We start from the raw sequence: 26,506 nt of genomic DNA, 5'->3' as shown, positions 1-26,506 counted from the left end.
AGTAATTGATTTTTTGCAGCCAGTCAGAATTTAGCCATCTCTCTCTTTATGCCTGACAAACCTGTCAGTGACACCAATAGTCATCAGTCATACTGATAATATTTGCCCTGTTTACAACACATATAAAATCACAGAGCATACTGTCATTTGACAAATGCTTTCTATTAACAAGATAAACTGCTGACATGAGAGTATCTGCAGAAAACCACACACTGTGCTGGTACATGAGGTCTCCTGCCTGTTCTGCAGTAGGTGGCTGCTATGGTGTTAACAATGCTCCACAGGCTGAGCTCATCTCCTAACAAGCACTGCTGAGTGGCAAACCCGTTACCAGGTGTTAACAGCTGAATTAGTAACATCCGTGCCTTTTGTCTGGTCTAGCGTGCTGTGTGCCCTTAGTGACAGCTTACACTTCTTGCACTGCAAAAGAGGATTTAAATCAGATCTAACTGGCCTATTGAGGTCACTACGGATAGTCTATTTTCTGTCAGTCTGTCATCATTCATTTTCATCATTACCAGCATCAGGAGTTTCACTTGGGCTGGTGATAATACAGATTCTACTTGCTTTATAATCTTGGACTGCAAAAGCGTCTGTCATAAAATTCAGCAGGAAGGAGGGCCTTTCTACAGTGTATTTATACAGTATATAGAGGCCTGGAGGGGGAAAGGATGCTTTTGGTCTTTCTTTAAATCATTGTTTTGGGTGCAAGTGGAGTTTCCTGTCAACCTATTCCTCAGCAGGACAAGCAGCAGGTGAGTTTGGAAGTCACTGGTCTTGGCAGCTTGCGGTAGGAATAACCCATCAGGCCACCAGTGGAAGAGAGCTTCCTTCCTCTTTCTTCGAGGCTGCTACTCAATAGAGGGGTGTTTGAAAGGGCACCTGCATGAGCCATACATAGTAATATCAGAGTAATTTTTAGAACTGGTTAAAGGTTCTGGAGGGATGTTGGTGATGTGGCACCTTCCTGTGGCCAGGATTTCTTCTTGCTCTGAAAAGCTCTCCTTGAAGTCTGCTTGGAAGGAACTTAACTCAGTGTCTTAGCACTCACAAACTCCAGTTTTTCAATGAGAAAGTTATCTATTGCCTGAAGATGAAGATTAGACCAAAATACATAAATGCTATCAAACCCCAGAGGTTCTCTTCTGATTCCTGTCTACATTACACTGGTGTGTGGAGCTTTTCCCATGTACAAAAATAAATGGCAGGCAGGGGTATCCATTCCATTTTACGTTTATTATGAAAGTGATTTTAACAAAAGTTTTATTACATGCTTCATTTTGAGCTTTGACACAGGAATCAAAGCTATTAATATACAGAGGCAAAAGAAATGTATTTTCTTATAAGGTACATTTACAACAACATTTTCTACTACAAATCTGACAGTATTGTTAAAATATTGGTAAAGCTTAGACCACTGTATTTTATTTTCTAAGTATCAAATTTTGTACAGTTATTCACTATCTTTGCTCTAAACTATCATGGTACATTTCATATGGAAATAGCTGTTTGTACATAATTTACATCGGTAATAAAGCTTAGAAGTCCCAGCAGCATCTACAAGGGTTCAAAATGTCACTCTTGCCCAGTGGTTTATATGGAGAAAATTGGTACAGAAACCAGTATTACACTCCAGGTATTTCCCCCTGAAATCAAGTCTACCAGAAATTCCTGCTTAACAGATGATGGACATGATCATAGTGAACTTCATTCAGGTGAAACTACCACTGACCTCAGTAGCAGTTTTGCCTAAAAAAGGCTCTATGATCCCATCCAATATAAGGTTTTATCACTTCCACTGCCACCTTGGAGCACAGAGATACCATACCTTTCCTTGTCTTTATACTATATTTGGGCTTAATGTTTTGAATTCCCATTTATGTCTGTGTTTTGTGCTGTTTCTTATCCTAACAACTGAAGAAGAACTAGCGCTAACTTTTAAATACATACTCTTTATACGATATGAAAATGGTAAGCACTTCAGAATGACACTTGGTAGTCAATTCTGTGAAAATTCGCAGGTTAAATTGCCCCAGAAAACTACTCCTATAGAAGTAACAGGAACAGTAATCTGGAAGGATGAATCAGACTACCGACTACATCCACCACAGTCTCCTGAAGTACATTTTTAATCAGTGTGTTGAATATCTGCTGCTGTCAATGCAAATTAATGGCCTTTCTAAGGTATAAAACATAGAAAATGATATTTACAAAATAATTTTAATTAAAAAAGTAACAAAAACTAAAAAAGATATTTTCCACAATCATTAAAATAAAGTTTAATTAAGCAAAGCCACTTTTTCTAGATATTGAGGAATTCAGCTAAAATTGAATTGCAATTGTTTGTATATCTTTAAACTTGTTATCTCCGCTTTCTGAATACAGATGGTTTAAATTATTACATCTAAAGGTACTTCTGTACATTTTACTCTTGTATATTACATATTAATTTTATAGGTTAAAAGCTTAGTGATGAAACAGAATAAATAAATGAAATAACAAAGTGGAATTGTATATATTCAGATACTTGGATAACAGTTTTTTGACATTAAGAGTTTATTTCCCAGTCTTTCTATTCAAACGAAAAATGTTACATAAAACATGAGACTTCTCTCTGAATCCAAGTCTCACATTGAGGAATAAGTTCATATTACCTTACAGAAATTTCCCTTCGTCCATAAATTCTTATGGGAGACAAAAGTCTCCCCCCCCCCCCCCCCCCAAGTGCTTACAACAGTGTCTCGTCCTAGAAAACTATTTCTTTGAAGTCAAAGCATGAGAATCTATAGAACTCCAGTTTCTACTATTTCTGTTGATCAGTGGTTTTAAACTATGAAAAAAATGCAACTACTTGAACTCACAACACAGGTACAAGTAAATTTGCCTGTGTTGCTCATTCCCATCATTACAACAGGGAAAGTCCAGACCCCTGAGGTGGCTGAGAAATTTGCCACTGGATTCAGTTGTTGAAGATTTCACTCCAGCTTCTTTTTTATGAGCACTCAAAGGTATTAGAGTCCAGACACGGGAACTGTCACAGAGCAGTTAGGTTTTGCTGGCAATGACCAGTCAGCAGATCCTGTATAAGACTCATACCACTACTTCTGCTCCTGAAGTTCATAACTTGTTATCTGCAAGATTAAAACTGGGTTGTTCATAGATAAGACTGACCTGAGAAACTTGAATCTGTTGGGCACACTTACAAAGGGGCAATGGGTGTGGTGTGACTTTCCTCATTGAATGTTTAATGTGTGTAAGCATGTTCCTTGCCCGTGTGGCATCAGCCTGGCGCTCTCCTTACAGAGAGAAGCCTACAGGTGAGCTGTGTTCTTTCAAAACTGGCTGACAAGTCAGAATGTGGACTCTCTGAAAACTCTACAACTAAGCCTGTATTTATTTAAGCTAGTCTAAAAGTAAACTCAAACTAAACTAAACCTAGCTTACTATGTAAGCTAGTTTTAAGTAAGCTTGCTTACTTTTAAGTAAGCTTACCCTAGTATGAAGCTCATGTGTAGGAAAGATCAGCCTAAATCTTTAGTAATTATAACCCACTGTGGTTTAACTTTATTCTATGAGGAAGGTACAATGAGGAAATAAACTTCTTTTCAGAAGTTGGTCTTTAGGTAAAAATCTAATGTATGTTGGAGGAAGGAAGGCAGGGCAAGAAAATGGGCTGAAAGACTTCAGCAGCTTTAAATCCAGTTGTGGTGAGCTAAATCCTCAGGCAGAATAAATCTTGCTATTGCAGGCAAGACGCAGGTGGCAATCTGTCAAACAGTGAATCTGGATGCTTCCTGTACTCTCAAGAGGCAACTTGCCCACAGAAATCACTAACAAGCACTTTCACGGCAGGACCTAGGGCTTGGTTAGCAACTCCTGATTGCTGCAGTCTCCTGGACTGCAGCAGGTATGCAGGTGGTGATTTGGTGGCACATGAGAATGTTTAGGGATGATTCACCACCACCTCGCTAAAAATAAGTGCAGTATTTAAAGCAGGAGGAGAGACTTAAAATGGTAAGTGCTACAGGTGCAGCTTTTAAGCATACAGGCATTTGCAAACTGAAAACAAAAAGCTCAGTCTGTGACGTGGAATTGGGCAATCACAAATGGACACTTCTTCATCCTTCCTGTAGTAACACATAAACACATTGTTGCACCTATCCTGCATACAATGTGTAGTTCTGTAAGAACAGATACAGGGCTGTATTTACTGAATATGTTTAAATGCAGTATTTCATGTTTAGGGTAAAAGCCAAACTTTTATATTCTGCAATGTATTGATTAATTTCATGAAGCTGGTTATCTTAAAGGCTGCCGTATTTCTCCTTGTATAGTTTTTGATTCCCAAATGTGTCTAGGTCTTCTCCATAGAAAACAACATTCCTTCTTGGTGTACTGTTACTGTAGTAGCAATATGCTGTCTGGCTTCTGACAATGCAGACACCCTACACCTACATTAACAAATGAAGAGCTGAGCTCCCCTTCTGTTTGGTGACCGCCAGTTTCTGTAATATAAATCTGGTATTAAAGTCAAAGAATTTTAAACTTTTAGAGCTGATGTAAAAATTCAGTGCTGTTGTACAAACCAGATGAAATCAGTTCAGACAGTCCTACATACCCCCTGTGATTACTTATTTCATTAGAAATTTGCTCACCCAAGGGTATTTCTATGCAGAGCCACAAACATTCAAACCTGTTTTTCTAAATGTATCACATATGAAACCCCTATATATGCAGAAGCATTTCACTGTATACTTTTGAAGGCCAAATTACTTACTTTCTTTCACTGCTTTCAGCAACACAAAGTCTGCATTTGCTACAGAAGTCCCCGAGTTCCCTGCCCTGACTGTGGAGTCCATGGCCTGACCTGGCTCCAGGGAATATGAGCAAACACACACTCTCAGGTTGTGTCAGGATGAACTAGACAAAACCCTGTTTTTGTCTAATGTGGTTGTAAGTCAGGGTGAGTGGTACCAAAGCTAAACGCAGCTAGTCCCTCCCATATTCACACCTCCACCAAGGTCCACTAACAGTGGCCGTAACTGGGACATGTCCCTCTTGCAGTCGCTATCTGGCACTGGATTCCCTGTCTAGCTAAGAACTTGGAAAATGTTACAGTGCTTCCAGTGCTTTCAGGACTTGTAAGGCTATCGCTTTTAGCCCTGTTCCAGAGAGGAAATTTGTCCTGCTAGGCACCAGTATCATATGGTGGTATTACATCCAAACCTGTGGGTTGTGAAAAAATTTTAGCAAGGATTTTACTAAACTGACTAAACAACGTAAGGTTCCAAAGTTCTCACTAGAAGTTTGAAGTAGTAAAGATGACTGTAAATCCTTCAGCAAACAAGGAAGTTATTTTTCTCCATATCTTTCATATCCTTTCCTTCATATTTTTTAGTTGAATGGCTGCGATCCTGATCCATTCTAATAATTCTGAATAACCTATCAGACATTGAAATACTGTTTGGCTGAAGTAGTTTTTTAGCTATGCACTTACACATAATTAAGTACCTAAATAGAGTTTTGCTTTTTTAAGATTTACTTTTTTTTCTACAAATAACTCCTGTTAAAGAAAAAAATACATGTAACCTTTTTTTTCATTCCAGGCATGACTGAATGTAGTACTGATGAGATCTTCTCCTTCAAATATCCACCTTTAGTAGCCCATGATGACTATTTAAAAATTTTTTCAACATCCTCACAAAAAGTTAGGTTTAACAGCCTTTAACAAAGAACTTTTATGGAGGTGTTACATTTTGAAATGAGGGTTAATATATAAATATATATATATAAAAGAGAAAGCTTGTAAAAAACCTAAGATCCACAAGTGAAAAGAACGAGATGTTAGACCCTAAGCTGAAACTGTTCAGGCATAGAAAGAAAAAAAAATATACTCTTCAAAAGAAAAGGAAACAAGACAAGCAAAATTACAAGATGGCCAAGTAGAAAAACTCAGCAGAATACTTAAGGTGTCTCTTGGAAATCGAATATTCAACCACTTGTAGCCAACAGAAACCAACTTTGTAAATTTAAACAGTAGTTGCTCACAGAGAAAAAAAAATGTAAGAAGTTAACCATAACCACCTTTAATGTACGTCTTTGACAGCATCCAAGGGTATGTTAAACTACAGGGTAGATATGCAAAAAAAAATACGCAGTGAAGCAAAACTATGTTAGTCTTTTTCTGAAAGGATGCTGGTGTAATGGTTAATTTCTCCATGTAATAAACTTGTAGGATCAAAAGGGAAAATTATATACAAGAGGAAGGGACTTAAAAGTAAAGAGGCTGAAATACTAATTAAAAAAGCGCTACTCTCTCATTGAAATTAGCTCCTTTGCCAGGAAACAGCAGGAAACAAAGGATTTATCATCATCTTAACCCACCAGTACCTGTCACTCTGTGAAGAAAGCCTGAGCATGATGCTAATGCTCTCCTGCAGACCATACAGTCCCCGGGGCTGATGGGCACAGCGGTTACAAATTTGTGATGAAAGGGAGCACCAGGTCTCTGCAGACAGCAGGGCCGGCCCTCCAACTCATCTGCCAAACTGTGTCCCATTCACCCCCTCATCCCTAGTAGAGTCTGGGCCTGTGATACAGGTACGTTCTCAGCCTTTTAGAAGCAGCAGGTCCAACGAAAGTTATTCCTTGGTAAGCTCCTCTCACATGTGTCATCCTCAGGGGTAACTGTTGGTCTGCATGTGGGGGGTGCTCACAAAAGAGGCAATAGCTGACCCTTTACTGGACAGCAGCTGCTTCTTAACAGACATTGTTTTTTCCTGGAACAACGTATGCTGAAAGAGATTGTCCTAGAGTAAACCATCATCCAGTATTATAAAACTCCAAAAGGCTTTAGTTTGGTGTTAATGGAAGTGACAAGCACTTGGAGAAGTCATTTAATCATCTAAGCAAAGTTACGAATACATATGAGTAAACAGGGTGTGTGGGAATAAAGATTTAAGCATGAATAATATTTACAGTAACTACAGATAACATTACTAATGTACCCACAAATAGAAGTATATATTTATATATTTATATATTGTACTTAATTAGATGCTCTATTAACAGAAAGAAATACTACTAGTGTTGTTGGTGTTCATTTCTCACCTACCCTATCGTAAATGCCTTCAAAGGGACCAACTGGTATATGGAAATCCAGAGCTAAACCTGTTTCAATGAAGTAACTGACAGTGGCAAACCTCTGAAGAAGTTTAGAAGAGGACAGATAAAAACATCAGGACATGAGGGCATGGGACTTCATCTCATGTAATTAATAAAACAAAATTATACATCTGTTTCTTTTTTTGTTTCCTTTGTTCTTTTTTCCCCCTTTTGTTTTCTACTTGTACAGAGGTTCCACTAAGCCACAAATGAGAAATAACAAAATTTAGATTGTTTTGTTTTCTTCTAACAATTCAAATATAAACTTCAAGTGCAATTCAAAATCCAAATATTATTTATACTACATACTTCTTTCTACAACAGAACTTATTTGCAGGTAGTTTAATCAGATTTGAATAGATTCCTTCTTTGCTTTGATGAAAGTTACTATTGATGAAAAATAAAAAGCTAGAAAGAATATTTTCTACATAATGTAATTTCAAATGGAAAGTGAAGATATACTAGTGCAGACACAAATTTGGATCTTCGACTAGATGCACTCAGGTCAAGGATGCACAATTTTTTTTTGTAGTAAAAATCCCACTCAGAACATTGGCTGTTAACAATTATAAAACATTATAGGTATTCTTCAATATACAATTGAAAACAAAAGACTGCAAAAAAGAGCCTTCAAATTAGCAAATGTTTCTACTATGGAGGAAAGACAGTATTTGTCAGGAATGCAAAGTAACCAGAAATTGAATACCACTAGACTATTTGTATGGTCGTAGAAATCTGGAAACTTTTGATCGCAGTAGCTTTATAAATGATCTTGGAAACATCTCTTTTGATTCTTGTGCTGTGTACTTGAAATAGTTTTGTGGGTGTGCCAATACATCAAAGAGAGCTTTAATCAGTTTCTTGTCCTATGGGAGACAACATATGTATTAGATAAAAATAGGGTTTGGATTTGGCCTGCACAGCTTTCAACATTAATGAACAACAATCAGGTTTTTTTGGCAAAACTTGATTCTGGGTAAAGCAGTAAAGGAAGTACTCCTTGTTGCTGTGGAGTTACATACTGATGAATCTTTCTACTGTGCTGGATGTTTTATTACAATTAGTGTTCCTGGGAGGACCTGAACTGAGAGGGAGGTAGCTGGTTAAACTGCAAACCGGCTGCAAAGTTAGGCAAACTGCAAAAGTTCTGCCCTTCCAGCCTGTTCCACACTGTTGTCCAGGACTTTCCCTTCAAAAGCAAGAGAAGAGGCTGCTCTTCAGTGATGCTGAGCTTTTTAAGGACCTTCCGCTGTACTGTCCTAAGTCTTGATTCAGAGCCTCAGCTGAGCCTGTGCCTGATCGTATACACTGCAGCTGAGACCTGAGCAACCTCAAAGCTCTAGCAAGAGAATACTGGCAGTGCTGGGGCAGGGATGGCCAGGGGAGCTGGCTGTCAATCAGCTCCTCTCCTTCCAAGCTGTACATTTACATGGCTCAGTTTTGCCTTCTGAACAGGCTTTTTAAAGTTTTAATTAATTAGTTGTTACAGGTGGCAGCCCAGCAGCCTTGCTCCACAATTCTCTCCAATGTGTTGCTTGTGTCTTTGGAAAACCATTTTATGGACAGCTCACAATGCTACATTATCATTATGTCTTGTTGAGGCAGGACAGTGATTTAGGTAAACACATTTTTTAATGAACAGGAAATTCTAACTTAATGACTCACTTAAACACATGCCAGACTGAGGCTGAAGAAGGCTCAACAGTAAGAACAATAAGTTCTTCATTCTTGGTTGACGAATTTTACTAACATACAATCATGTTAGCAAACATTTCATTTAATTCCTGCTTCAGCAAAGGATGCATCCACGTGCTCAGCCCAGCTGAGCCACTGATTTTGTGCTGCTCCCAATACCAACATAAACCTCAGAAGACAGAGAATTTAATTGGGGGTCACACCTGAGGTTTAAATATTATGGCCCTATCAGGGTAATGAGAACTATCTTGGGAAAATATTTAGTAAAAGAAATTCTTAGTTAGCCTTCGATAAAGCAGATTTTTCTTACCTTCAGAATTTCTTGATGATTTTCTGATGCATATAATCGTCCATCTCGAACAATGTCTTCTATGAGTTGTTGGTAATCCTCTGAAAAGTGAAGAACAGTTAAGTGACTGTGACACCCTTTGGGAGCATAATAACCAGGCCTTATCTAGACCTCCTCTTTAAGAAAGAGCTGAGAAATTTAGTATCCAGTTAATTATTTGGTGTCCCTCAAGCTGCTGTAATCTAATCTAGTCACATGAAAATTCTGTACTGCTTTAGAACAGTAATTTTGAAATACCTGTATAAATACTAACCTAGCCCCAGAAAATCACACCCTCCAGCCAATAATGCTTTTATTATCTGTGTTCTAGAGAATAAGAAACAGGACCAGGGATATGAAATAACTGTCAAAAGTTATATGTGAAGTCAGCAGCACAGCCAGGAACAGGTGGTCATTTTCTGTCCTGAGAACAGCTGCCATTTTGATTCCAGAATGACCTGCTTAATACAGATTTTCTCATCACTCACAAAATTGCACTGCTTGTTGGAAAAGAGGTGAACTAACAGCTGCCAAAAGCATCACAGAGGTCTTTGTTTTGTTAAAACAGAAATCATCCCAAAGTTCAAAACACACTTAAATGCATAACTTATTTGACAAGCCAGACTGTTTTAAAATGTGCATTTATGCAAGTGGCTCCTGAAAGGAAATTTCTTTTTGCATCATTGTTTTTCTCTGTTGAACTTGAGATTTTATTCATTTATTCAATTATCAAAATTGTGTGGGTTACCAGTAGGACTTGTTGAAGGGGCTTCCTAAAATGCACAGCAATTAATGGTATTCTCATTATGCATATGACAAATGCCCATTAAAAGGAGACACATTGAATTCAGTGGGATAAGGATTAAGTTTAAAGAATTCTGTGTAACTTTCTGTCCATCCTTAAAGTATTAGAAAAAGTAATAAAAATAAAACTAGGTATTATTTCAGTCTTTGCAACTGGTTTTAAAGTAACTCATTGGACTAAAAATGAGTTACATCATGTTTTTCTTCATTCCTCTCTCCTTGTAATCAGCGCAAGAGAGTTTCTAAAGGACAATTATCTGTAATTCACATGTAACACAAAAATGGCAAACAATCCCATGCTCACCATCGTAAGTCACATAGGGGACCTGAAATCCTTTGCCACTGTTTCCTTCATTTGACTTGAACTGAATCCAGAGTTTCCTTGATCTTGAGGTAAACGCAATAGGTCTCTCGTAAGTCTGACATGTTTCATATGTAGTAATTGAAGTAGGAGAAGCTAGAAAGAAGGTTAAAGAAATGTTCTCCATGAAATAACTTTTTGCACCCTTCCTGATCTAGAGGTCAGAAATGTCAAATTGACGAGATACTTCTCAGCTGTCGTATTCCTGAGAGCAGAAGTTTTCTGTGATAGAAGGGAGGTAGTCTTCATCTGTCTATAAGGAGAAGCAAGTTTTTCCACAAAGGTAATGGGAACTCCTCTGTCCCTCAGCAAGAAGTTTACTTAAGTAGACAGCGAGGTGCCAGAGATAATTTTTGACATTTATAGAGTTACTACCAATAATACTTATTTTGTGTACTACTGTGGCATTGAATTCCAGAGTTTCCATATGCTGGGCCCGGACAGGTAAGAGTAAGTCAGCTGCACCCCAGGCAGATGTGGTAACCAGCCCCTCACATTCCCAGTTTGGGGAGCAAGAAACCAGTTCTCAGATTGTAATAGTGTGGTGCAGTGGTTCTGACCAAAAGACCATTGCACACTGAGGAGTTAGTGCTCCAGAACAGTTAACCTGGGTACGGCCATGCCTGCGCTGCGTGTCTGGCGTGGCCTTCAGGCACACAGATGCCCTGGCTGCAGGGTAACCTCAGCCCGCTCGCTCTAACAAGAGGAACACGCATGCAGCTCCCACTTGGTACCGGTGATTACGCTACTGCATGACCTTGCCTTTATCTAAAAGTACAATAAGAAGTGCTCATGAGAACACTGTTTCTGTTTGACTGTAGAAATGATAAATACAGTTGTTTCCTTGTAAGAAAATCCTGTAATAGCTCAAATGACTGAAAAGGCAAAATCTCTTCTGTGGACAGGGTCTGCTCAGCATGCTGCGCGTGGATCAGAGGCCTGTTCAATGCTACACCACCTGTCCTTCCCACCATCTAAAGGGATGTAAGATTATCTGTGCTATTATCTCCTTACAATCACATCTCTAATAAATAGCATTTTAAATGATACCTTACAGAGTCTCAGTGCCTTTCTTACTGGCATGATAATGGACCAGCACCTCCCAGTGCAAAACACCTGGTTATAGGTTTGAAAAGAAAATGTAATTTATCTGTTGTGAAACAGAGCTGGGAACCAGAAAGGCCCCCATTTTCCCCTAACATAAGGAACAGGTGGAGGGTGCAGTATGTCTTCAAATCATTATGAATGTATCACAAGGCTCCTCTAAGCTGAAATGAATTGCAAACAAAAGGAAAAAATATCTTCTTACCTAGTTACAAAACCCCACTCTATAGCCACAGGATAATTAGGGAAAGTAACAAGTGTAACCTAAAATCTGACCTTGCTAGGGCTGATTCAACTTTCACCAATGTCAGCAAAAACAGACGTGTATTGAACGGGATTTGGATTCTTGAAGTGCAAAAAAGTGGACATCACTGTGACTCTACCACTGCCATTAGTTTTTTCCACAGTAAATGCTAGCAGCTGACCATACACGAACTATGGTAAATATCCATAAGATCTACTCTTATGATGCCAAACATGCAGTGATCACAAAGCATGACTCTGAAAAACTGCCCTCATTTTCCAGTGGTGGTGGTGGTGTTGTTTTGGTACTGTTCTTGATACTGAAGTGGAAGTCAAACTTCTCCCTGATGTGTCTGACTTTACTCACTGTTGGAACCACAGTTTGGGATTTGAAGGACAACTGATTTGTTTTGCTACAGTAAGTGCTTTGCTTTTTATAAAAAGATCTGGACAGATATAATGTCCTTGCATCTTTAGTGAGCAGGTTTCTTCTTCTGATATCTTGAGATGTTAACAGAAGCCCTCAAGGATAAGAAGTTGTAAAAATTGTTTTAGCAAATAAAAGACACTGTTTTAGCGAGCAGAAGATGCTGTTTTAAACAAAGCTCCATATAAACAATTGCCTTTCAGGTCTGGTGCTTCTTGGAGATTTAGCAACATATCACCAGCACCTGGATGCCTACTGAAGAAGGAGTGCTTCTCATTGGTGTCTTAACGTCAGCAACTTCATAATAAAAGATAAAATGCACCCCCACTCCACATAAAATTGGCAAAACGTCATATTTCTTGAGAGTGCCAGGTGTACCAACCTGTGTCACTGCCCAGATTTAGCAGTAACTGCAAAGTACATACACTTGCAAAGGACAGGTGAGAGCACAATCAGTACAGGGGACAGGAGACAGCTCTCCCAGTCTAACTTAGCACAGCTTTGTGACTTCTAGAGCGGCAGTGATGTATCCCATATAATTGGGCCAGACAGAAGCCCATTAACTGCTTTGAAATTCGGCCAAGACACTTGAATAATTAATATCACTCTGTTAATTGTTATTGGTGCAGTGTTCTGTTTTAACTTGCTGTGCCAGTTCATTCAACAATTGTTCTAGAAACACTGGATAGATGAAGACAGTTTTCCCTTCAAGATGAACTCTCCACTTGATCAGTTTGCAACAGAGTTCTATAACCTGTGTCTGGCAACTTACCACTTTTTCTCATTACTAAAACATCACCGCATTCATCTTCAATTGGGAGAAATATCTCAGGTACTACGATGAGTATTCTCCTCTTTGGAGGTGGATTTATATTCCAAATGCATTCAACATTAGCTGGGTAGTCTCCAGGATAGTTGGGCGATTCAATGTAGCCAGTATAATCCCCAAGTTCTCCTCCACAGTGCTGGTCTGTGGAGATACGTAAATTATCATTTGTGTTAGCTGATTAGCTAATTTGAGGTGTTTTTCTAGATCTGTCAAGAGCAAGTCTAAACTCCTTCTTGTGGCTTTAGAAATGCATGCACGCCCCAGCTGCCTCTCTGTTTAGCATGGAAAGTCTTTAAAGGAATACTTGATCTTCAGGGCTGCTCCAACCAATTTGCAAAACCTTAATCTCCGGTGCATAAACTGATTCAATGCTTCATTCAGGCTGCTTGAACGTTTGATTAAGAAACAAACACAGGTCAGTAAACATGATCCCACTATGGAGGTTCTCACACAGTGGTTACTACTGAGATCACACAGACACACAGAAAGTATTCTCGTTTAAATTCCCTTGCTTTTTAACCTGATGTAGCTGAACGAGTGCAATGATCCTGGTAGCCAACCTTGTCTTGATTACAGATCTTCCTTGCTTTATCTTAGATTAAAGCAGGTAATAAAAGAATCTCCACTGACGGATCAGTTTTACTTTCTGAGTTTTCAAAACTCCTACTGAATTTGCCACAGAAGCCTGATTCAGTAAGTTACTTCAGCTCGATCTCTGCAGGCCTACTCACCCACATAGAATTAGATATATGTTTAAATATTTTGCTTCACCCAAGCCTCAAAGGTTATGCAAGGTCAGAAACCAGCTTGAAAATGGCAAGTATCTAAGACAGCAAAGTGACAAGGACGGTTTTATTTTATAGGGGAATTACCAATCATCTTCAAATTCCATACAAATATCTAATTTACTCAAATTACATTAGAAATTATGAAGGTCCCTAAAGACACATCACACATCATCAGAATAAAATCTTAAAACAGACTTGCACAGGAATAGTTAGTTTAGATGACATCACCTAATTATTTAGAGACATTTTCTTAAATTAGCATGGTAGAGATGAAAAAAAAATTGCTTGCCTAAAAGAATCAGTCATTCACAAAAGATCAAATGAAATTACACTGGAATCCTTGGGGATATTTAAAATGGTAATTGAAGATAGGAGGCTGAGTACTGCAAAAAAGCCTAGGAGAAGATTTTACTGTCAAGAGTGATTACTTGGCAATTGCAGTATGCATGACCGTATCTCCTAGTACTTTATAATTATTATAAAATGGCAGTTACTCTGATAGAAGATATTGTGCTCTACAGAGACACAGAGGAATATGCATCACTGCAAGACAGCTTACAGGATCTGGGAAACCAAACACTCTGTATTTTTAACTTGTAGCTGGCACTCTGCCATCAAAACTAAACCAATCATATGCATTGAGTGGTACTTTTCCAGGCTTTTTTCTCATTGTTTTCCCAATTTTTACTACTTTCTCTGACAGTAGATATATGAAATCCTGAAGTCCAGCCTGACAGATGGAACCTTCAAGTTGCAGTTCAGATCCAAAGATACACTTCATCTCACAACTACTATAAATACAACTTACTTTTGCAATGTGTAACATTAGTGGAGCCATCAAAATCAGTACTTGTATTCCCAGGGCAGGTGATGCAGTAGTTTTGACCAAACTCAGGCTGGTATGTTCCCACAGGGCATCGGATACATCTGTGTGTTGTGGAGTTGTAGTAGTGTCCAGGAGAGCAATGAACTGTAAGGTATGAAGGGTATTATTTTCAGAAAGTAGCAATTTTGAGTGCAGAGAGAACTTTTCTCTACCCAGGACATGCTTCATGATCCCCATTCTGCAATATACTTTTCAGGCCATAAAAGGCAAAAAAGACACCAGCTCTCTGTATTTCCCATTACAAAGGACCTTGTAACTAGAATTATGTTCCAAAGACTAGAGCTAAATCCTTGTGTACTAGTAACACACGCTACGTATGTCTCTCACTGTACTTAACACAGTGGTTTCCAATGAGTTTGAAATAAATGGGAGGTGATACGTTTCTACCTCAACAATAAAAATGCCTTTCACAATAGCAGGAGAGATGTTTCTGATTGTGTCTGTTTGCCAGGGCCAGCACATCATTCCAATAACTAAACCAAAATGCATTTGGGCAGATTCCTTCTTCAGCATTTGCACTGGAGGTTGACATTATGGAACATGCAACGTGTTGCATGCTTACAGTGTCTGCCTAGCTCATTAATAATCAATCCTTCATATAATTTCTTTAGTGTTTAGGTTTTCTAATTTGGTAAATAAAAATATACAGGATGTGAAGGCTAAAGCATTGTCTAATGCAAGTTTGACTTATTTCTTCTGATGATTTTTTTGAATTGGCTGATTCACTTAACAGTTACACCACTGATTCTCTACCTGCCTGTGGTAAATTTGTAAAGCCTGTTCAGTTTCTGCAACCTCAGGAGATCCTTCCTGGTTTATAGATTTCCCGACCATTTAATTTAATCACATGCCATGTTTCTGCATGCTGTGACTGTGTTTGTTTTGGAGCCTTTCAAACCCCTTGGTATTGAAGATTACAAACAAAAGGGCAAGCAGCAGGATTACGAGTTGTGAAAAGATTTAAAATTCACCTTTGGTTTCACAGTCTTGAAAGGAAACAGCGCCTTCATACTTGGTCACAAGCCCACCGCCACATGGAAAGCAGAGGGTCCTTCCCGGTTCAGGCTGGTATGTACCAAGAGGACAGACTTTGCAAGGTTTAAAACCATCTGAAGAATAGTGCCCAGGAGAACACTGCCCTAGAAATTTAAAATGATTATCTGTATTAGTGAGCCAACTTTTCTGTACAAGGACTAAAACCCACTAGTTGTTAGCAGTGCCAATGCTTCCTTTAACATAAACATGTGACATCAAGATAGCTGAAGAGCAAATTCTAATCTTACCTGCTGATTTTACGCTGTTCCTGTAAACTGCTTCCTAAAAAAACCAGCAGCAAATACAACCAGCTTCTTAATAAGCTCTTTGTTACCAATGTTTCTGTTTGTTTTTAGCAAGGACTCTATTAAGATGCTGTTAGAACACTTTGTACTTTCACCAAGACTTTCATCTGAGAATTTCAAAGCACTTTGTAGGAAAAACTGTAACTTTGCACCATATCTATGAAGCAAGTAATTGGGTTTTTTTTGTATCTCCATTTTTTAGATATGAAAGCAGTAGACCATGGGATTCACCAGACTGGATGGGACCAGTCCAGTACCCGGTCTCTGAGACAGCTGACACCAGCAACTTCCCAGGTAGCTGTGAAAACTAGTGCTTGTCAGAAGCTCTTCTGCCCGAAAATGATGATTTGTGTAAAGCAAAGCGCTTTGTGAATGAGTCTACTGACAGATACAAGGTAGTTTCCAAACTTGCTCCCCAGGCAATTTCTGATAGGTGTTTGTTTGGTCTTGGTTCTTGCTAGCTTGAGTACTTTACTCCTTGACAAACTGCCTGAGAATCAGGATGTCAAGTTTTTCAAGATTATGGCATTAATGCAGATCTTCACACCACCCCAGCCTGGGAGACCAGCACTTCGAGATGGAAGGTGTTCCCTGAGGTTGCCTAATTCCCACACTTAGTAATTTAGCTTCCCTGAGAATTGAACAGCAGGCAGAAACAACTAACTTGAAATCCTGAAAGCTTTGAGAGCTCTAGGTGGGGCTGGGGTCTCTTAAGAACCCTGACATTTGCTGGGAAATGTTTGGGGCATCCAATATCTTGGCACTTAGGATGAACTAGAGCTCCTGTGTGAAAGCAACGTTCAAGTTCTGCCCTCAAAAAAGTCAAACCCCTATCGACACCTGTGGAACCAGGATCTCTGAGATTCGGTTGTGCTTCCATCCCACCTGGCTGGAATATGACTGTACAAGCTGGCTGTTGTGACACAGACCTCTGAGCAATATTAGGATATTACTGATTTGAAGACAACTCTGCTATTGTTTTTGTGGCAAAACTGATCCACCTGGTCTAGTCCAGTTGGTCACTGGACTTCAGCATGAAGGCAGTTAATGAGGAGTGGATTTGGATCTGGATTTTAGTATGAAAATCAAGTACTTGTGAAGCATGGCTTACAGTCATCCTTTTAAAGAAGAGGTACGGTTGGGTTTTAATACTGCTAAATACCTGATGCTTTCAACACTAATACGTTTCAGTCCTCACCTGTATATAAGAAGAAGCAAACTTGCTCCCTTCTTGCCTTCTGTGTTGAAATTGCTAACAAAACAGATCTGAGGCAATTTCCCTGAGAAATTCCCCAAACGACTAGGTTTTCTAATTGTGTTTTGGCCTTGTACCTACATGGATCACATGTAAAATAAGTATCACAGCATGTTATTCACTTGCAGCTACAACAGAGTTCTACACAATAGGCACTTAAAATCTCCTATGTAGTTGTTGTAGGTGCCTCACCTGTAGGGGTGAGGATTTCAGTCATGGCTTATTTGTTACTACACAGGCATTACTGCTCCAGAAGGTATGATGTAAAAATAATATTGATTACATACAGGTGTTAAGCACATTTCTAACAAAATCTGTCTTCATCAAAGCACACTGTTTCATCACATATGCCGACACATTTTACAAAGACATACTGATTTTGATATAATCTTTGACAGGGAAGTTTATGAAGTCCAAAGCATATTCTCTGTTGACACTTTCAGAGAAAGAGAAAAGGGGAGACTGTTGGGATCTGACAACAAACATTTTGAGACACATCCACTCAGCAAAAATAATCAGAATGCTTTCTTCTTAGTGTTGTGCAGAGAAATAATTCAAATGCAAGCTTGAAACAAAAGTCTTTCTCCTGTAGCTGTTGTGCTGCTTTGGTCAGTATGCTATAGTCAACCTTTATAAACTCAGATTTTATTTTGATAAACTATTCTTGTTGGATTTTGCATAAATACAAATCAACATAACAAAGATGCACAGGCATTTTGAGAATTTTCCTGTGATAGATCCTTTATACAGTAAATTGGCAAAATCTACCATATGTTTGGATTGGAGATACTAGAGTTATTTTTCATTCAGTGGATGGGGAAAAAGAAGCAGTTTCTTAAGTGACATTCATTGTGTGTTCGTTCTAGATATCCCTGAAGAAAGCATTAATGTAAATTACATGAATGAGTTTTAAAGTTAGAACTTGCATAGCAGATAGGACATACTTCTTTCAAAGTCAAATAATGTACCTGCTATAAACTATATTTTGCTCATCTGTAATGAAGCGAGATAAATAATCAACAGTTGTGTCTTAAAACCTTATCTCAATCAGGTTACACATCACAGCTCTTTTCTGAAACCAGGTATTATCATCATTATAATCTAATTTATATATCATCAAGTTGAATCAGAAGATGCTACACCACTTGCCAAAAGCTACAGTGAATTCAAGCAGCCTTGAAACTTGCAGTCATTAGCTCTGAGTCCAGGTTACAGATCCCTGCAGCAGAACTATCTCAAAATTATGATTGCTGCTGTTTAGACCAGGTAAACCGCACCTCATATGCAAAACATTACATCAGCGGGTTCATTAGACTCACCAATACCAGTCCGAAGTAATCCATCCCTTTGGCTCACAACATACCTGATGAGTCCTTACAAGTCAAGGTATGACCAGATTCCATACCTGACTTGAAGCGCAGTGCTTTGCTTGGCTTGCTCATTTCCATACCATGACTCACATTGCTGTAGCAGGTCCCATCTTCTTGTCAGCAATGTCAGTGGATGGAACAAGCCAAAACATTTTGTGTATTGCTTGTAAGCGCATAGAGATTTCTTCTGTTACCTTTACAAGACAGAAGCGTGGAAGGCTCTCCCCTCTTTTAGCCTCCATGCCTCACAGGCTGTGTGGCAACACTTAATCCTTTTTATAATCAAATTAAACTTGCCTCCACATTCTGACACATTCCGGGCGCCTGCTACTCCCTGTCCATCGTTACTTGGGCAAGGCTCACAGGTAAGTTGACCTTCTGTGTCTTGGTATGTTCCTGGTGAGCAAGGAACGCACTGATTATGTTCTCCGCTATAAAAGGTGCCCGTGCTGCAGGTAACTGAGAAAAGAAAAGGGGAATCTACATAAGGACTTTGATTTTGATCACATTATTTGCCTTTATATCAAACATTTAGAGAAGGTGGATCTCTTTGGCCCCAGTATTATAGTGGCAGATGTTTTGCATATGTTAGTCCAGGATCCCCAGCCAATGTAAACAGGCCCATCTCCACTGTGGTCTAGGTCGATTCACATCAGAGCCAGGTCCTTCTATTGTTTAAGCTATTAAAGGCATTGTACTGCACTGAAGTGTCTATCAGACATACACTGTTAATAAAGCTGATGCAGTCTTAAAACATTATATTGCAGTTTAATTAGAACAGTGGTGCATAACCTATCAGAAGTGATGTGAATTTTTAGTTTACATTCGGTGCATTTATGTGTTGGTTTTATAGCAGACAACTACAAAAAGTCTGTCTCCTGAGATCAGTTCTAGAGATTTCTCTGAGAGCAGTGTACCCCATGTAATATTTTATGTCTCTTGATACTCAAATATCCCAACTGGAAGGTGTTTTCAATACTGGTATGAATACGTATGCTCTTCTTGCTGCAACAGCGCGCATAACTGCATTAAATGTTTTTCTCTGCTGTATATAAGTAGTTAAAATGCATGGGTTTCTAGACACTAATAGCAACAGTCTTTCAATACAATTTCTGAATCACTGTTCTTACATGATGAAAACCACCTCTGAAAATACTCACTAGAGGCACTTATCAGATCTGCACTGAACTATTTCTTTTTGCTTGTAAATCACTTGGTGTCTAAAAGAAGCTGTAAAAATAGATACTCTGATTTTGAAAAGATGACTCTGAGTGATTAGAAAGCTTGCAGTGCTAAGAACTGCCACAATTTTGTGCTAGCATCTTTTTTTTTGTGTGATGTTTTTGTGCTAGCATTTTTTTGTGCTAGCATTTGACCCTAGTAAAGCACTGGCGCCTGGGAAAAGGCTTAAAGAAATTAGGTATTTTGCATAAAGATAAAATAGATTTCTGTATATTCTTTTTTTTTAATTGGGCCTCTTGAATATTAAATACAAGTATATTCATGGGTCATGGATTATTTGGTGGTGAGAATGAGAGAGGCAATATAAAACTAAATACACAGCACCTAGGCAAACACCATAGTACTGTTTTACAGAATTGTAATTATGTTTTCATAAGATGCTGGGAGCAACTGGGAACTAATTGCCAGCATTGCCTTGTGGCAGGCCTTGATACATACCAGCTGACGGCATGGGAATGTATGTATACATATGCTTCTGTTCTCCTGCAATCATTTAATGAACTCCCTTTGAAGTCTTTCGAACCATCAGTGGTCCATGCACATACGCCAAGTAATATTGATCTAAATCACCTGTTATCTCATAGATTTCCTCCCTGGCTCACTAGGGAGAAGTTAATTTTGGATCGCTTGTTTTGGGGGACATGGCTGAACAGAGTTGTTGGGACTTACCGCATTTTCCATCCTGCAGCACTTGCCCTGTACTGCAAGCTTCGTGCCCTTCAGTAGCTTTAGCTGGCTTCTGAGCCACTTCATATTCTGTCCCAGAAAACTGAATGTAAAATTGCTGTTTATTAATAGATTTCCTCAATGTTTTGATTGCAGTTTGCAGCTTCTGCTCCATCCTTTTCCGAACACAGTCAATGTTACAGGTGTCTAGATGGGAAATGATAACAAAACTAGAAGCAATTGAGATTCATGTTTAAAAAGAGGTGCTTAGCCTGCATCACACTACACCTCTGTTTGCTTCACTGTCTTCACATGAATTGTAGAAGCAGCTCACTGTATTCATAATCAGACCTTTTAAAGGGACAAGACAATACACTGAGGACCATCAAACTGAGTTTCACAGCCTGTAAGTGCACACTGGGTGCTGATATCTCTAGCGTTAAGAAATCTGGTTATACCGAGTGCACAGGGAGAGGGCTGCAGAAAGCATCAATCCCATGTGATGTACTTCCAGTTACGTGTTCAGTCTGCCACCACTAATGATAATGAATTTTCTCTGCCCGTGCTTTAACTCAGTTGATTATGAGTTAAATTCTTCCCACTTTCCTGACCAAAAAATACCTGAATAACACAAAGAAAGGTGCTTTCTGGCATGATTACTGTTAGGATCGCTTGGCTAGTGAGGTACCCCTCAGGGTTAAGAAACCTGTCTTTGAGGACTGACATGTTTATACAATTCAGTCCACGTTTTCTTCGGCTGGATTTTATAGCATAATGTTCCATCTCATGAATAACTTAGAGCAATTCTTTTTCTTCCTGAAGTTTGTTACGAAAACATGGATTTTCCAAATGTGTGAAAAAAATGTTTGATTCTCAGCCTGAAGTTTCAGCAGCTTATGTTTTCAAGGATATTTTAATTGTTATTGCTGCAAGATTTCTACCTAATCCTTACATTCTCTGTTCATCAATTAACACTTCTGCTGTTTAAAGAAATCAGACTAAATTAAATTACATAACTTGACGCTTTGAAGGAATTTTGCTGCAGGTTCAATCTTTGTTCCTTTGGCTTAATTTCATACCTGATTCTTTTCAATTAAATCTCTGAAACTTTGAGTTTAGAAAGGCTGTTGAATGAGGCTTGTGCTAAAAGGTTTGCGTGGCAGCTTGATGAAACAGCATCAAAAAGATGCTAACAACATATTGAGGAACCAAATTCTGATTTCTCTCCACAGACAGTACTTTCACAAACCTGAGACTTCTTCTGACTTCATCTCCACTTCAAACTCTGCGGTGATATGGGATACTTCTTTCGATGGTGACTTGCGGCCTCTGCGTTTTTTCTTGGAGGAATCACACTTGAGATTCACAAAGGTCACCTGGCAGTTGTCTGTACAAGGGAATTGACCTCCTTCATATAAGAGAAGCAACACAGAAAAGAAATCAAGTAGCAGAGTAGCACATGACAGGCTAATAAGCGGTATCTCAGCTGGGTTATCATGAGTGCAGCGACAGGCTTCATAACGTTCTAACATGCATTGTTAGACACCTCCTTCTCTGCGCAGTTTTGGGTTTGTTCATTTTGCTACTCAATGCAGGAGGCAAATATAGTGTGGTGATGCTCAGCTGCACAGTGGCACCTCTAATGCCTATAATTGCTTGTCTTTTTTTCTGCAAAAGGATTGGAAAGGTCTTTACAGAAATTAGTTAAGATTAGCAATACTACATACAGTCATTTGATGGTTAAACAAAGCAAAAGAGTAAATTTTCGTCAATTCATGAAAGTGGCAGGCCTGGGCCTCTAGAAACTAACAGCATGTATGCCATCTCTTTCAACAACGACAATCACCAGATATCAAAGGTTTTAAAAGCCTTTCATTGGGAGGTCATGAGAATATATTGCAAGGCTTTATCTGAGGGGAAATCATGGAATCATTTAGGTTGGAAAGGACCCTTAAGATCATCAAGCCTGTTAACCTAACACTACCAAGTCCACCACTAAACCATGTCCCTAAGCACCACATCTACACATCTTATAAATACCTCCAGGGATGGTGACTCAACCACCTCCCTGGGCAGCCTGTTCCAATGCTTGACAACCCTTTCGGTGAAGAAATTTTTCCTAATGTCCAATCTAAACCTCCCCTGGCGCAATTTGAGGCCATTTCTTCTCATCCTGTCAGGAGCCTGATAGGAACTGAATGCCCTTGTCAATTATGTGTAACAAGTGAGGAGAAAGGCCACAATCAGCTCGGACACAATCACATAAGCATCCTCCTCCTATATAAAGAAATCTATGTGAAAAACACCCTTTTTGTAATAGGTGATGGACCTTCCAGGTCAGGGAGAAATTTCTAGCACTCAAGCCACCAGAAGGATTTCATTGCAAGTGTGTGATTGTGTGATATATTCTTATGGTTAGACCCAGAATTTCAGATGACATAAGCACAAAGTAAAGCAAGCAAAGGACAAGGAAATGCATCCAAGAAAAACATTCCTATGGTGACTGTATGGACCAAAAAAATCAACTTCTATGACTCCAAAAATGAGTCTGATAATCACATCTTATTAAAATAAGACAATACATAAGGACAAGGTAAGCATGTTGATAACTGAGATTTGTTTTAAGCCAATACTTGGAAAATTAGAGAGATAAATGTCTAGATTGAGGGTAAAGATAAAACTTGAGTCTAAATTTTAAAAATAAAATCTTTAAACCACTAGCATTTTCTTAGGATAGCTATTTTTACTCTCTGTTCAGGGCTCATATATGACTCCTCACTTGCTAGCAAAAGTGGTGGTAAGACAGATTCACAACAGAGAATATATCACCAGCAGACGTTTGCTGTAAGCTGCTAATTTGCTTTAAGCAACAATACGAGCTGTTGCAATTACTCAGTCAATACTGTGTATTAAAATCTAGAAAATTTGGAGTTAATATTAAATTTAAATGAGCTCCAAATCTTTTAAGCTGTGGAAATGAACAGCAGTAACACCCAAATACTCTTTAAATGTCCCTGTCATGGTATCAAGGGGATAGAGAACAAGAAATAAATGTCATGAAGACCTGTTAAATACATATAACTTTTAAGTTCAACTTTTTTTGTTCAACTTTAAAAGTGATGGTCAAAACTAAAAATAATAAAACCACATACCTAGTCACAATGAGTTTTAAAAACATTTGATTACTTTGATTCAGTCTGGCACAAACTTTTATTAATTTCAGATTTTTGGTAATTATGTCTAAATGTTCTAAATATTTTTTCTAACATCATAACTGCTCACTCCAGCATCACAAAAGATCTAAGGCTGTGTAACATCAGAATTTGGTTACAAGTTTCCCTCTTAGTGATTGTCTGTGGTACTGCAATGGAATACTAAGCCAGCAAAAGCAAATAAATAATAGCTTTTGTTTTTTTTTTATAAACCTCATTTGGGAAAATTAAACCAAACCAAGCTGACATTGTTTCATGTAACTTTACATTGGTCACAGCTTTTTGTCTCAGCGTATTTCCAATGCCAGAAAAAGAATCAGCTTAATTCCAAACTCTTTGAGCAAAGATTTTTCAAAGCAACTGGTGACATTTCAGCACCGTTAGATCCAAACCCAAGGCACTGTTCAGCTCGAATACGAACCTTGGCCTGAACTTAAATTCAGATCCAAATATGAAAACCATTACTTTTTTTTTTCCTGTCTGCAGTGTGAAAACAAAATATGCAAACAAGGAAGCAAACGAACAAAAAATTAGAATGCTGTTTACATGTTAGAAGAAACCACATACCTAAAACAGCTTGCTTCCCAGAATCTTTTGTTTTTTCTTTGCTGCGAGGCCGTAAATGGCACTTTGCATCTTTAATTTTAAAACGAGCTTTCTGCTTGATTGGAGGAGCTAATGAATCTGTTGATGTAAAGTAAAAAAGCTATCATTTGGGATGCACATGAAAAGAAGTCTGAAACTTATTTTTAAAAACAGACGCAAAAGTCTTCTTCTGACATAGAAAAGAGATAGCCCAAGAGTTATATACCTTGTACAAGAGGATCCATTTCGATAAGTTCATTTGTTCACATAAGCACTTACTTTTGAGGCCATGAAGTTCAATGTATTTGCTAGTATTGCACATGCTCTGCACATATGCTTCCCCTCCAGCAGGCTGGCACATCTTGGTGGAAATTGGGTGAATGTGTTTCTTACTACGAAAAAGGTTAATTCTTATATTTTTTTCTGAGTCTCTGTCTATGACTTCCCATGTTACTTGGCTGTAGCTCTGCTCTTGCTAATGCCAACCAGGAATAAGATTAATTCAGTGAAGCTATGCTGTGGGCAGTTGAAAACCATCCAAAGGAAGCGTCTTTATTTGCCTGCAGTCTATGGCTTGGAAGCTTTATTCTCCAGATTTAAATCCAAGCCAGTTACACCTTGTGACTTTAGATGCTGTTACACAGCCAAGCACTGCTTAGGAAATGTAGCTGCTGGCTGGGTTCCTCACAAAGTCCATGGTGGAAAAGGCTGGGCCTGGCCCATCACCTGCCAGCTGCCGCGGGATGCCCACCAGGTGCGGGGCGGTTGTAGGTAGGTGCCGCGGTTTGGGTCCCTTTTTCTTTGGGATGGCTTTGCCACAGCAGGACTATGGAGGTAGCCTGCCCCGGTGCCACAGGCAGACACATCTGCTGCTGTGTCACCTCACTCCACAGCTTCTTACCTCCCAAAGCATTCCAAATAGAGCAGATATGTGGCTAGAGAGCTGGCAAGTTGGAGAGAAGTACAGCAGGCAATGATACATGAGGTGGGCTGACACTTCCCACTGCTGGATGCTGTTTCAGCTGCTTCTGATTTTGCTAGATTTCAACCATTTTGAGCTGAACTTTTTTCGAGGCTATCAGCTTAAAGATGCAGTTTGAAATCTTTCTGCAAAAATAATTCAGCTGTTCCTGAGAACAGGATGAATGACACACAGTACGTGCTCATAAAAGTATCATAACCTTTTTATCGGGAATCCCCGGTAGAAGGGTCTGTGCTCCTAAGGAGGGACTTTGCAGGTGGGGAATGGGACCCACCGTAGCCTTCTGCTCTTTCTTGTGTTACTGACAGGCCCCCTCTGGGTCACTTCCAAGCCTGGGAAGAAATGCCATTCTGATATGCTTGCTATTGCCTTGGTGGACTCTGGGAAGTAGACGTTTGTCCTTACTGAATATATCTCAAACCTCCACCACTCCTGTACAGACCTACCAAGGCAACACCACACTGGACGGCCACTGAGCACGCTCCAGCCCTCAAGGAGAGGCTTCAGAAAAGCGAGTAGGTGCACGATGAAACGCAGACTACCTTAATTCTGACCCTGTGTAACTCAAGAGCTGTACACCTTGCAGCTCACGAATGGCCTGGGGGACCTCCATCACCCACCTCCGAGACACCAAGGCCCGGGTGAGCAGGCGGGCACCTACCTGCGCAGCTGGGCAGCGTCGCGTTGCGTTTCTGCTGAGCCTTGCCTTGCTGGACGGGGACGCCACAGCTCAGCGTGTAGCTGTTCTCCGAATCTGCGGGGCAGAATGCAGAATCAGCACATGTGGCAACAGCCTCACAAAGCATCTGCTCCCCTTGGCACCCCCTGCATTGATGTTCAGTGCTTGAACCAAGCGCTAAATAAGGAGGGGTTTTCAGTGCTGAACCTGGATTTTAAACAGCTGAAATAGTTTGCCAAAGGCTACTGCTTCACAGTGTTGACTATAAGTTTTGTTTCTTCCAGCGCTGAAATGTTACATTTTATAAACAATTTGGCATGAGGTTAGCTGTAAATAATTCCATGGTGCACAAGCAGAGAATATTTTGTGTTTTTCCACAGCAGAGCCCTTGCGCATTGATCATCTCTACAGTTTTTTAAAAAAAACTTACTTTCATAATAATTTTAGCTTCGGATTCTGACAGGATTTATTGGCAGAAACAAAAAATAACATACTTAGAACCATAACAGGGTTTACATATTGCACAGATAAAACTGTGGATTGTTG

At 39.3% G+C, this 26,506-nt stretch overlaps 1 protein-coding gene across 1 annotated transcript in view; it reads right to left on the bottom strand.

Annotated features, from left to right (window-relative positions):
• Positions 1-1,220: 1,220 nt before the first annotated feature.
• The window catches only part of SCUBE1 (signal peptide, CUB domain and EGF like domain containing 1), a 209,818-nt gene continuing 184,532 nt past the window's right edge, over positions 1,221-26,506 (bottom strand). Inside the window, exons 13-23 of the mRNA XM_040596675.1 lie at positions 25,943-26,035; positions 24,282-24,398; positions 21,752-21,910; positions 20,506-20,709; positions 18,892-19,053; positions 15,601-15,768; positions 14,552-14,713; positions 12,899-13,096; positions 10,296-10,448; positions 9,170-9,249; positions 1,221-8,030 (exon numbers count right to left, since the gene is read on the bottom strand). Of these exons, the coding sequence (XP_040452609.1) occupies positions 7,878-8,030; positions 9,170-9,249; positions 10,296-10,448; positions 12,899-13,096; positions 14,552-14,713; positions 15,601-15,768; positions 18,892-19,053; positions 20,506-20,709; positions 21,752-21,910; positions 24,282-24,398; positions 25,943-26,035 (1,649 nt within the window). The 3' untranslated portion in view covers positions 1,221-7,877. The remainder of the gene's footprint in view (positions 8,031-9,169; positions 9,250-10,295; positions 10,449-12,898; positions 13,097-14,551; positions 14,714-15,600; positions 15,769-18,891; positions 19,054-20,505; positions 20,710-21,751; positions 21,911-24,281; positions 24,399-25,942; positions 26,036-26,506) is intronic.

The sequence above is a fragment of the Falco naumanni genome, chromosome 5 (assembly GCF_017639655.2).
Source record: "Falco naumanni isolate bFalNau1 chromosome 5, bFalNau1.pat, whole genome shotgun sequence".
NCBI classification, from domain to species: domain Eukaryota; kingdom Metazoa; phylum Chordata; class Aves; order Falconiformes; family Falconidae; genus Falco; species Falco naumanni.
This window is presented reverse-complemented; position numbering and strand designations above follow the sequence as displayed.